The following is a 12,837-nucleotide window of genomic DNA, read 5'->3' as shown; positions in this document are numbered from 1 at the left end:
GTAAATTGGGGGCGATTGAATAGATATAATATGCAGTAAAAGAACGTCAGCTGATAGAAATTTTAAATTTCTCATCTTAAGCTGTGGAAACAAAATTCAAGTGAAAAGGAAGCCAACTGTGATTAATGCTTTGAACAAGTCAAGATACGTTTTTTTCGTCACACAACAAGTTACATAACGTGAATATCATTCTTCTTGATGCCTTTCCCGGTGTCAGCAATGCCTTTCCCGATGCCTCCGTTGGTCAATAGAGCATAAGAAGTATTGTTCCAGTTAAAGCTTGAGGAAAATTGCTTAACTTTTTAAGTAGCGAAGTGTAACTTGGTAACATTTCGGCTTTACAACATGATTGTTTTCTGCAACTACAAAACGTACATTTAATTCTTCTTGGTACCTTTCGGATGCCACCGATGCCTTCATTGTTTATTAAAGCAGTAAAAGATATATGTACAATCAACACTTTTGTATTGCTTAACATTTTATTTAGCGAAGTAAACTGTTTACACTTCGGCTTTACAGCACAATTGTTTCCTGATACTACAAATGATCTGTCTATATATGAAGTATGAAATTTGTTTCACCGCTGACCACTCGTATTTGGGTCGTTTTTTCTATCCCCGCTCGTCGCCCGTGATGTAGTAACTCCCAACAGCTTCAGCTGAGCAACCTGGCTTCTCGAGCCCATCCCACAAGGCAATTTTCCGTGTGGGCTGCGTTACTCGTGTCACGCATAATTAGACAAGCACCCGGGAAAGAAGCTTGTGACAATGGCCAGTATTTTTCAGCCTCTTTTTCTTCTCTTAAGAAATCTAACGGAAAAAATTCAAAACAAACCATCGAAAAACAGTCGCAGATCAGCCCGAAATAGTTTTCGCAAGGAATGTTACCATGACGATGTCGATCAGATAACGTGATCATATGAACCCGCTGACTATATAAAACGAACCCGTTGACCATGTATAACATATGACCTGATCGCTTTTGCACAACTAACAGCATTTTGTACAGAGCTTGTGACTTCTAGAGGTGGAACTTTCTCCAGACACTTCAGGTTAGACCGATCATAATTTTGATAATAATCTCCTTACCTGCAGGTTTTAAAAAACAGAAAATGTGTCCGCTACGTACATGCATAAGATGACCGTAGACAGCAGACGTTGGCATAAATGTGAATACATGAAAATCATATTTATGCTTGAACTGCGGATAGAGACATGAATATGAAAGCAATTTTTGCAGGAAAAAAAAATATTTCAGGCCATGTTTTCACTACTGCTCATTTAGTGTTCATTACCGCAAGTAATGCTGTTCACATTTACTGATTTTCATATATTCACAGTCATTTTCATTTATTCATCACTTCACGGGTTTACTTGGAACCAAAATTGTGACCAGCTCCTAGTTGGATTTTTAGCTCAGTTGGTAGAGCACAGCATCGGTATCGTAGAGGTCTTATGTTCTAATCCCGTACAGGATAGAACTGAATTTTTTTCAGTCCTTATTTTGTAGTGAAAAGAAGATCGCTTTCATATTCATGTCGTATGCTTATAACGGTTTCACAAAGATTGCACAATCTTTCACTCGAGGGTCGGTAAAATTTTCGAACAGCCCCATACTACATTGTGCATTCAGCTCTTGGATAGAGAAAACAATGACAAAAACAATACATTGCCATTGGGAAAACAGATTTGTTTTACAATAGTATGGTGCTGTGTGGAAATTTTACCCTTGGTGTCTTCAAAAAAATAAATAAATAAAAAATTTAAAAAATATGTTTATACATATTATGAGCCTGTGTTGTTAACACAAACTATATATCAGTAATTATGACATGAAAATTAAGAAATCTAAGGATCATTTCAGGTCTTTTAGTTCTATAAGGTGGCAGCGAGAAAGTTCATGTATATTTCTTTGGCTTTTGTTAGTTGATTTTATCTGATAATAAACACAGTAAAAATCCACAATACATGTATTTTATTAAACGTTGTGGTGTGTAGTATTGATGTGTATTTTTACGAGCTGTAAGTAAAAATACTCAGATATGCATACAGAGATTTTGGCCAATAAAATGCCAGAAATCATTAATTTTATTTTCCTTCTACAGAGTAAATAAACTTTTTTTACAATTCATTTGCAAGTTTTGCAGTAGTAGATAGCATTACAGAAGGAATATGTAACGCATACGTAACGCAATGCACCACAAGAGAAATCAGAAGCTGCCTGTAAATTATGTCCATAAAAATGTAGCTACTACTGTACAGAGTACAGCAGTCATCTATTAATTTAGTTACCTTTCGATGGAATTATAAAATTGCAGAATGGTGAGATTCTGGGCATCTACCTGGGGCAGTTTTAGGGAACTTTGCTATAGTTAAGTTGACTAATAAAACCCAGAATAAGCAGAAATCAAAATTTTCCTTTAGTGATTGTTATATGAAACATTGTGAGTGTATTTGCCTCTCATTCAAGTTAATAGGCTTTTCTACTTCAGTGAAATGAGATAAGAAATGAGATGTTGATTATGTAACTGACATGAAACAACTTCATTGCCTCTCAAAGTTGTTAGGAAGCAATTATTTATTTTTTCACAGCAGTAGTAATCTGGTTTTATGAATCACTTTAAAAAATTGTTGCAAATCTTTGACCACTGTCAGTAATACATGTGAATTTGCACCTGTTTTAAAAGCAAAACTTCCCATCATCAATTGGTGTACAGGAGATTGACATCAGCATGGAGACCATTGCAACTGTCATGTTGTTTTGTGTTGCAACATTATCTTGTTGCCCAACACTTAATGATGCATTAAAAATATGATACAGTCAACTTAATTGCAAAACCTGTTTAAACTTCTAAAAAATTGTTGAGATGCATTTTAATGCTGTCAGATTGGTCAATGAGTTTTAAGTGCCACCTTAAAACAATGCAGGAACAAGTGCTAATTTAATTCTATGTTAAAGATTTATGCTTTAGCTCAATGATAAAATCATAATGTCATACTTTGCAATTCCCTTTAACCCTTTACACCCTTACATCTGTATGCAGATTCTCCATACTGTTTTTTGTACATCTCCTGAGATGCTATCAAGGAGAATTTGTTTGACTATCAAGAGTGTCTTTAGTAGGTGATCAATTCCCTTTATGCTTGTGACTTAAGTGTTTGATCCAGGAATGATGTTTTAAGGAGAAAGTAGATGTCGGTTATTCTGAGGGGTTAAAAGTTTAATTGGGGAATTATGATTGTGTGGTGGTGAGAGTCTCCAGTCAATCTTGTAATGCATGTTACATTCCGTCTGCTGAGTTCTTGTGAGGCTTTATGAATTTCTTGTACTTTTGGGTATCCTCCCCCATAGACAAACAACTCTCCAAATTTCGTTTCAACCTTCAAGTTGTGAACAAGAAGAGCCACTTTATGAGAGTCCACTGCTTTATAATCTCAGTAAGTTGTATGATTATTCATTGTTATTTATTAATGATTGATTTGCTTTATGTTGTTTAAAATATCTTTGTTTACTTCGGTTTCTTTGAATGGAACCAGAAAAAAATAAAACAAGAGACAGAAGGAACTATGAGATATTTTTTATGCAAGATTTTTACATTAATTGATTCAAAGAAATTTAGCTCAACATGAACAAAGTACCGTAATTTCCGTCCATTTACCCACACGGCAGATTACCCGCATTGGTCAATTTTAGCAATAAAGAGAAAAAAATTTCAACAGATTACCTGCACTGGCAGATAACCCGCACCCAAAAACGAAAGAAAATCGTCGACTCGCACAAAGTTCCTTCATTGTTTTTGTTGACATGGTATCCTTTAGCATACAATTAATAAATTTTCACACTTTTTGTCTTGGCTGTTTCATTGAGAATGATACCACTTGTAAAAATCTGTTCTAAAAAAAAAAAAAAAATCGATATCTCCACAGGCGGCCCAAGCTCCAGCTGTGAGATGATCATCTTGCGCAATAACAGTCATGGCGGAATTATAAGAGTTTGTATGGGAATATTTACGACCGCTTTAAGGAATAAATAATACGTCAAATTCTCAAAAAAATACCTCACCTTACTTCCATAGCGTATTGCTTGTTATCTGACCGCTTATTTTGATGAAAAGAACGCATTTTAGCAAGTTGTCTATTTCGAGGTTTTCAACGTTCATAAGGAAAGGGCTTTTCTTATGTACGTTGAAAACCTCGAAATGAGCAACTCGCTAAAATGGGCTCTTTTCATCAAAGTAAGCGGTTAGATAACAAGCCATACACTGTGGAAGTAAGGTGAGGTATTTTTTTTTTAGAATTTGACGTATTTTTTTATTCCTTAGAGCGGTCGTAAATATGCCCATACAAACTCTTATAATAGCCCACTTTGGAAAAGAGCGGTAGCCTGGAACCGAAGTCGCCACGCAAGCGCTTATGGGATTGTTTGGGGGGACGCTCAAGTCGGCCATCTTGAATTATGCCCAAGCACGTAAGTTGTTGTGTGCCTTTGTGCACCAATAATTTCAGAAACTCCTTCGGATTGACGTTTTATCGAATTCCAAAAGATGAAAGTATTCGCAGAGAATATGTCCGTTTACTAAGAAATGATAATTTGAAGATAGAGTCCGACAGTACACGCGTTTGCTCTGCGCATTGGACTGGAGGTAGTAAGCTCAGCAGAACTCACCTTCCATCGATATTTCCTTGGAGCAAGAAGGAAAAGGAGCGACGGATTTTGTCCAGAACGGAAGCGACTGCAAATACAGCAAGCAAGAAAAGAAAAGTGGACGTGGGATCTTCTACCGAAATTGACAAAGGGACTCTTATTGAAATTGATCACGAGGAGTCCATTCCGGCCTCTTTTTGCGATGCAGCGACACAAACTGAAATGACTGTAGAAATGCTGGATCGAATGGAAGCCGAACTTAAAGAGATGAGAGAGGAAAAGGAAAGGTTGGCAAGGGAGAGAGACGAGTTATCAAGGGAGTTAAAGAGACTTCAGCATGTAACGAAAAATCAGAAATTTGACATTGTAAAATTTAAGGACAGCCCTGAAGATGTCGAATTTTACACAGGCCTTCCCCACTGGGATGCACTTATGCTCCTTTATGACCTGGTCAGTCAGAAGGCTCAGAACCTAAACTATGGCAGTTACGAAAAGAAAGACAGTGGTTTAGAGCAAAAGCTTGGAAGGCCCAGAGCATTGACTTTATTTGAAGAGTTTGTTTTGACTTTAATGAGACTTAGGCTTGGCTTGTTTCAAAAGGATCTTGCACACAGATTTAATGTTTCTGAAACTACTGTTTCTGTTGTGTTTAACACTTGGATTCGGTTTATGAGGATTGAACTGGAGCCTTTAATTTGCCTCCCCAGGAGAGAGCTTCTACATCAGTTCATGCCAAACATTTTCAAGGAACTTTATCCAAGGACAGTTCTAATTATTCTTTATTTTCCTCCAAAGTTTTCTGCGGTAAAATGAGACTTAAGGCCATTTTCTTGCCTGTCTTATTCTCAATCTCCTTGACACGGTGCAATAAATTATACATGTCAGTGTTTGTATTCGGGTACTGCTGGTGTGGTGCTCTAACATCCCTTGTTAATGGAGGAGATTTATCTTCACTCTTGCTTAGTTTGCCATGTTGATGTTTTTTAAATTTGGCTTTGGCAATTGGCAGATTGTCAATCTTTCTTTTTCTTGGGACATTCCATGCACATGGCTTTGAAGTGCAAGAAAGTGCAGGGGTTAAGGAAGGATTTACAGGTGCTTTGCTTTGTTTGAAGAACTCCTCCAGTGCAAATAGTGTTGAAGTTACATGGTTGCAACGCCCGTCAACTCCAGCTGGGCAACCATCATAAGCTGTTACTACACTGCCATCTTTGTTGAAAACAATGAAGCAATTATACAACACTGTCTTTTTCATTGATGGAAGAACTTGACTTTTAACATAAAACTTTCTGCCAGATTCCCTGCATTTAATGCTAAGGACATGGCCAGATTTAAAAAAATTGTATCCCTTGACAAGAGGTTTTGCTGTGGATAATTGCTTCTTAGCATCACTCTCTTCAATCATGTACCTCCATATTGTACCAAATGATATAGCAGGTAAAATATTCAAATCCTCTGTAAATCCGTCCACTGGAAAGTTTTCTTTGAGTTTTTTAGCGTTAATTTCTTCCATGAGTCCCAAGTCTGCCTTAGCTTTAGCCAAATGGATTCCACCATCAGGGTCCTTTATCTTCGAGCTTAGGCCACCAGCAATATAGTCTTTTACCCTGAAACACAATAGACAAAACACGAACGTATTAACGATGTTCTCAGAAAATTGTCGACTAGCATCGTAATGTAAAGCACAGGGGGCAATAATAAGAGTTCTCGAATAATTTCAAAGCTTTCTTACCTTTGAACAAGCTGCATTTTCTTTCCAGTTGTTTTAGCTCCACGGCAAAGAAGCCATCGCTGCAGCTGTTTCACGGTGCATTCTTCTGGTATTTCCCGAGGTAAAATTGCTCCTGGTACATCTTCTTCTCTTAGCTTTACGCTGTCAGATTTGTTTCTTTCGATAACTTCGACCTTATCGCTATTTTGCTCTGTTAAAACCTTGCTGTCACTACTACATTCCGCGCTAAATTCCGCCATGTTTTTGTTTTACTTACGTCCTCCCAAACAGTCCCATAAGCGCTTGCGCGGCGACTTCGGTTCCAGGCTATCGCTCTTTTCCAAAGTGGGCTATTCCGCCCTGACTGTTATTGCGCAAGATGATCATCTCACAGCTGGAGCTTGGGCCGCCTGTGATATCTCGAGATCTATTAGTCGAAGAAATCTCTTGAAACGGGAAATTACTCTTTAACTCGAGGCAATGCCAGCTAAATTCGAAAATTCTGTCGCGTCATTAATTATGCGGCGCCACGAAATGAACATGTCAGCACATTTTCCGTGTGAATTGCTCTGAAGCCAGCTTTTTCACAATTAAATTCTTTTATTTTCAAGCTCACTTCCCGTGTAAGTGAAAATTGTTTTTTGAAATTAAAAAGAAACAAGCTGTGAAATTGACAAGGTAAGAAAGTAAGAGTACAAACAAGATAAAAGTTTTGTTACCGAGTTTTCCATGTTTTCGATTTGCATCGGCTTTCATCGAGAGCATTTAAGGGCCTCTTCATATGAGCCCGGTAACCGGGCTGGCTCGGTTACCGGGACGAATTTTGTCGTCTGTTCATATGGGAAATTTCAGCCCGGTTACCGGGATGAAAAAGAGTCGAAAAGGCCGCGAAACGTGGACTGAGGCCCTGGGAACGAGTTTGAGCATGCGTAGTTGAAAAATTTTCATCCCGGTAACCGGGCTGGAGTGTTCATATGGGAAAATATTTCATCCCGGTTACCGAGATCTCGGTTTCTACAACCGATATCTCGGTAACCGGGCTGGCCCGCCTTCTCATATGAACACATCGAAATTTTTACAAAGGAAATAGGAGTGAGGCGAGATCTCGGTAACCGGGCTAGCCCGGTCAACCGGGCTCATATGAAGAGGCCCTAAGTCTCTTATTGTAACGAGCAATCTCCGCGAAATAAATGAGTTATTACAGAGTTTTTTTAAATAGTATCTGTAGTGGATCTTATCATCTCTGGTTTTTTCCTGCTAATAGTTTTAAAACCATACGGAAGCTTTAAAAATGATCGTATTACCCGCACCTTCCTATAACCCGCACTAACAACTGTTTGTGGAAAAATTAACAGATTACCCGCGGGTAATCGGCTGGAAATTACGGTACTTATCAAATTCTGTTTTTAAATCAGGTGGATTTTTTTCCTTTAAATTCATGTGATTTTTTTTATTACTGGTGGTATTTCCACTTATAACGTCATTCAAGTCAATTTTCATGTGGCTCCTATTTTATTTCTGATTTTCAATTAACCCTTTAACTCCCAGGTCAAATGTTTCATTCTCCTTACTACCAACCATACAATTCTTATAATGCTAGTTCAGAGAATTAAGTATTGGATCAAGTGATTGTCCCCAAATTGATATTTTTCTTTTTTCTCATCGCTTATCTGGTTGATATTGTATTGATATTGTGAGGAGAAATTATATCTCGGTCACTCATGGGAGTGAAAGGTTAACCCTGTAACTCCTGTGAGTGACCAGAAAATAAATTATTGTACAGTTTCAAGCAGACAAGTGTTGAGAATAAAGAAAAATGTCAATGAGGTTATTATTAGTTGATCTAATACTAAATTCTCAGAACTAACATCATAAGCATGGTATAACAGACGGTTGGGAGAATTACTAATGGGATCTGGGAGTAATGATAATAAGCATCTTTGTTTCTATTTTAACTCACAAATTTCCCTAGTAATCCATGTTTTTCTTTATTTATCTTTTGTTCCAATTTTGTTTTTGTTTTGTGGTATTAATTGTTGTTACAAAAAAACCTAAGTGATACAGAGCTCCTTTTTTAAGTGGTGTCCACAGGCCCTCACCCATTTCATGTGGAACAGATCGTTTACATCTTATGGAGTAGTTCGTGTACACATATGTAGGGCAAAGTTTATTTTGCTAAATAGTTCATGGTAAAATATCTCATCCCCTCAATTAATTACACCCTCTGGATGACCAAAAGTGTATCTGAAACAACGCCAGGTTTCTCAGCCAATCAGTTTTCATAATTTACCCCAAATGTGAGAAAGTCTAATTTCTTCTTTAACTTTGTTCAGCGTTTTTACCCCTTTTTTTGTAGTTCCTTGACTTCTTTTTCTCTAACTCACTATAGACCACAAACGGTCCCTCTTTTTCGGCGCAATTGAAAATAAAATCTGAAAAAAAAGTTGATGTGAGTGCGCGGCGCAGAGTTATGAGAGTGCCATGCGGTGCGCCAATATGGAGTTCACCATGAAGGAGGGGCTAGTCATAGCCTTAACTCAGTATTGTGCTTCAATTCAGTTCTATCGGCATGGACAATCTTCACTGTTTATTCTTTTGTTTCTTCAAAAGGGTGCTCTTTGTTAGGTACCACTTCCTTTTCTCTGAGTGCTCTCAGAGACATAATGTGTGTGGTATCTGGGGGCGGATCTTTTTAGGAAAGAACGCCTGCAATCGCTAAATGGCTCCGCGCTTAGTTCAAGATCCCATGGCCATTATTTTGAGAAAAGGACTGAATTTCATTTGTCACTATTTATTGTTCAAAGCTACCTGAAGGGAGATGCTGGAAAACAATTTGATCGATAAAGAACAATTTCTAAATGAGTGTCGATAACACTAGCGCCACTTTCTCGACCAATCAGATTCAAAATTAAAACCGTGACTTGGTTGCTTGCACTTTCCCGCGCTTCAGGGAGTTGTGCTTGTTTTAGCTTTGAGATCTCAATGGCTATCTGTAATATTTCCCCTTGTTCTGATTGGCTGTTGCGATTGTTTTGGTTTCGCTCTTAAGAAACACAATCGATAAGCTCATATAGCCTGATAAATATTTCAAAATGGAAGAAAGTACTCGTTCCTAACGATTTTTCTCCCGATTTTTCTGTAACAGTGTTCAATCATGGCCAAGGCAGAAGAAAACCATTTCTACTCAGAAAGACTTCTTACTTTGAATCCCAGATCTACTGATGAGTATGTCAAAACCATTTATGATGATTGGGCAGAGACTTATGATAAGGTACTGTGTCGCTTTCACGATTTGTTACCAACACAGCGGTCAAACGTGTGCGCCTGCGCAATTGTTGTAATGAGCAGGTAGCGTGCTCCCAGGCTGTAAGAATCAAGTAGCCTTACACAAGTTACAAACGACCACGCAAGCTTGAAAGTTACGGTTTTTTAAAGCGTATAACTTCATGTAATGCTCAAAACAGAATTGTAAATCAACAGGACTGACCCATTCTTGGATAAGCTTTGTGTTCGAAGAGTCTTCAGTTTTCCTTTTCCCTCCTCATGTTTCCTTTTACAGGTTTAAATAAACGAGTCAATTTTCTTTCGCTTATTTTGCGAGACAGCGGATGTTCATTATGTTTTCCTTTGAAATTTTGCGCCGGAAATTGGTGCGCGGCCGGCCAGAATTGATCCCCTTTGCGAATGACCGACGTTTGAACGCTGTGTTTGTGCAACTCCGTATAATTCGCGCCTTTGACCCTGCAACTGTACTATGCGAAAATGAAATTTGTGGCCACGGAATGAACAACTCCACGTCGTGTAGAAACAAAACAATTGACTTTAACTCCTCAACGGTGAAGTGGCGTAGGTTGAAACTAAAACAACAAACAATTGCAAAAGTTATACAATACATGATTTTAAAAAATAACACGACGGATGGAGGACTTTAAGACACTTAAATTGTTACGGCCACAGAAGAGAGCAATATTGCTGGTATGTATATATCGATAAATTACACGAGGTGGTGGCAATAAGTAGCAACGTTGGCTAGTTACCGGTTGAAAAGAATTAAATAATTAACTATGAACACGGGAAAAATCCAACATGAAAGAATGTCGCACGTAGAACTTACAGACCTGCTGGCTCAAGTTAAAACGGTCGCATCTCGTCTTCGTGTTGATTGCAGTCTATTTATAAATTCTATTGTGTTCAGGTCACAGGAGAAGCAGGATATATAGCCTACAAGACTTGCCCCCCTATCTTCGACCAATTCGTGCGTGAAAATCTTTGCAACGACCCATCAAAGCTTCGAATTCTCGATGCTGGTGCTGGCACTGGGATTGTGGGTAAGGTCCTTCAGAGTCTGGGATACACGAATATCGACGCCTTGGACATCTCGCAGAAGATGCTGGAAGAAGCAAAGAAGTTGAACATCTATAAAGAGTTCATCTGTGCTCCACTGAGCGCCGAACTAATAGCGGAAATAGCAACGAACCAATACGATGCACTTATCTGTGTTGGTACACTTACTGTCGGTCATGTGAAACCCGTTGCTCTGGACGAGATTCTGCGCATTGTCAAACCAGGTGATGGAAATTAGATGTACTCTGATAATTAACAACTATTCACCGAAATGGAGGTGGTTAGTGGTTGATATTTACCCTGCTGCAAGTATATACTAAAACAGTGAGATAATGTAACACAGAAAGATGATTTTAACTCATTTATTCCTGCAACGATTACACAATTTTCGGGCGCAAAATCCGTGCGAGTTTCTAAGAGGTAAATAGCAAAGGATATTCAGAATTTGATTATTCAATCGGAGCGCGCATTCAAGGCCATCCACTGTTCTATTATGTACTAACAAAAAAGATTAGTATGTAATTAGTGTAAGTATGATTAGTATGAGATTAGTTTTAGTAATTAGTATAACTTCTTAGCTAAAGTCACTTTGTGTGTTATCTCAAGGGAGAAATGGTTTAATGATTACCACAAATCCAGTCTGAAAGTATGCTCTAGAGACCAATTAGGTTTTATGGTCATTTGAAAAAGTTTATTTATTAAATTTATAAGTGATCTCTTTTGGAGGTTTTACATATTCTCCATATTGTCCTTAAAACATTTCCTAAGGTGCCGACAAGGAGTATTTGTTTAACAATCAAGAGCTTCTTAAGTTGGTGACTATTTAGTTTTTCTCGTGACCTTAAGTTATTGTGTGATTCAAGTGTGATATTGTAAAAGAGAAATTAGATATTAGTCACTCCTAGGGGCAAAGGGTTTAGTTGCCTTTTGGGGTAAAGGCTGCTTCTAGGAATCAGGACATGAAAGGCCCGCTTTGGGGTTACTCCTTCCATTTACCAGGTGGCTAAAGATCGGTCTTACATTCATGATTATTATTCTTTGTTGTTTTAGGTGGTATTATTGGATTTACTCTTCGAAGAGATATTTACGAAGAAACCGGCCCCGAAAAGTGCGGTTATCTTGAAAAAATGAGTGAGATGGAGACAAGCCAGAAATGGAAACTCCTTAAATGCGAGTTGATAGATTATCATCTGAACGTGGATGAACTGCGAGCTAAATGTTACTCTATAATGTATCAAGTTTTATGAGAAAAGTAACGATGAGTTATTACAGATAATTACGGGCAAATGGTCATTGTTTCGTGATTCAGGAAACGACATCGGGGACCTAAAGCAGTCAGGATAAAAACGCCGCGGAAGACGTCGATAAAAAAACGAATTTATCAGAAATATTTATCAGAAGTATTTTAGTCAGAATTTTGCAAATGATTTGATATGTTTAGCATCTCTTACGGTGCCACATCTCAACGTGAGCACAGAGATTGCGGGCAACGTTGAGTTCGAAATTGATACGCAAATAATTGCCGTCGGGGTTCCCGTTCTCAGACCACACAAATTTTAGTGATTTTAGTGATTTTTAGTAACTTTTGTCCCTTCCACGTTGCCGTCGCTGTTGAGGTTTGCTTAAGGTCCCTCCTGTGAATGTCACTGGGAAAGAAATGACTAAGCATATTAATAAAAAATGATTCTGGGAATGGAAGTTGTGCTCTAACTTTCGGAACTTTGGACCTCGCCCCCAGGGTCTCTCGTGGAAGAAAAGGAACATAGGGTAAATTATGGACTGGAACATTGAACCTTTGGACTATTTTTTGGACCAATTTTTGAACGATTTTTTTTGGACCATTTTTGGGACCAATTTTTTTTTTACCATTTTTTCGGGAGAAGGCAGACCATAAGTACTTAAGGAGGGGTGGGATGTAGTCTATCAGTAGTCAGGGAGGGCTGGTAGACAGACTGTTGTAACTGAGGGAGGGGTGGAGGACGAACTAATAGTACACAAGGAGGGGTGAGAGATCGATGTATTGATAACAGCTACTGATTAATGGAGTGTTCATTGAATCATACAAATTATTTTGGTGGTTTTTCGACTGACTATTTTATGTCAAAATGTTTGCGTTGGGCCGTAGCGTTTCTTTTTTT

General features: G+C 38.2%; 2 protein-coding genes across 3 annotated transcripts; one reads left to right on the top strand and one right to left on the bottom strand.

The window, feature by feature from the left end:
* Positions 1–740: 740 nt before the first annotated feature.
* LOC113679412 (methyltransferase-like protein 27) lies at positions 741–12,392 on the top strand. Of its 2 annotated transcripts, XM_089182129.1 has the most exons (5): positions 942–1,051; positions 3,352–3,437; positions 9,501–9,626; positions 10,551–10,923; positions 11,750–12,392. In XM_089182129.1, the coding sequence occupies exons 2-5, from the start codon at positions 3,411–3,413 to the stop codon at positions 11,944–11,946; spliced, it is 723 nt and encodes a 240-aa protein (XP_089038255.1). In that variant the 5' UTR covers positions 942–1,051; positions 3,352–3,410; the 3' UTR covers positions 11,947–12,392. The 2 variants fall into 2 exon arrangements, with proteins under 2 accessions (XP_027052172.2, XP_089038255.1); XM_027196371.2 differs by lacking the exon at positions 3,352–3,437 and having other exon boundaries at positions 741–1,051.
* Positions 5,187–6,716, bottom strand: LOC149040322 (uncharacterized). The gene is made up of 2 exons (XM_089182128.1): positions 6,377–6,716; positions 5,187–6,251 (listed from the first exon to the last, which is right to left on the bottom strand). The coding sequence occupies exons 1-2, from the start codon at positions 6,613–6,615 to the stop codon at positions 5,417–5,419; spliced, it is 1,074 nt and encodes a 357-aa protein (XP_089038254.1). The 5' UTR covers positions 6,616–6,716; the 3' UTR covers positions 5,187–5,416.
* Positions 12,393–12,837: the final 445 nt, after the last annotated feature.

This window comes from Pocillopora damicornis, chromosome 9 (genome assembly GCF_964200805.1).
Source record: "Pocillopora damicornis chromosome 9, jaPocDami1.2, whole genome shotgun sequence".
NCBI lineage: Eukaryota > Metazoa > Cnidaria > Anthozoa > Scleractinia > Pocilloporidae > Pocillopora > Pocillopora damicornis.
Note: the sequence above shows the minus strand (reverse complement) of the source record. Positions and strands in the feature narration are given on the sequence as shown.

Excerpts from the sequence above, each read along its gene's own strand:
- LOC149040322 (XM_089182128.1), bottom strand. The coding sequence starts at position 6,615 with ATGGCGGAATTTAGCGCGGAATGTAGTAGTGACAGCAAGGTTTTAACA. Across the intron at positions 6,252-6,376 it reads AAAATGCAGCTTGTTCAAAG|GGTAAAAGACTATATTGCTG; the intron begins GTAAGAAAGCTT and ends ATTGTGTTTCAG.
- LOC113679412 (XM_089182129.1), top strand. The coding sequence starts at position 3,411 with ATGAGAGTCCACTGCTTTATAATCTCA. Across the intron at positions 3,438-9,500 it reads TCCACTGCTTTATAATCTCA|TGTTCAATCATGGCCAAGGC; the intron begins GTAAGTTGTATG and ends TTTCTGTAACAG. Across the intron at positions 10,924-11,749 it reads TCTGCGCATTGTCAAACCAG|GTGGTATTATTGGATTTACT; the intron begins GTGATGGAAATT and ends TTGTTGTTTTAG.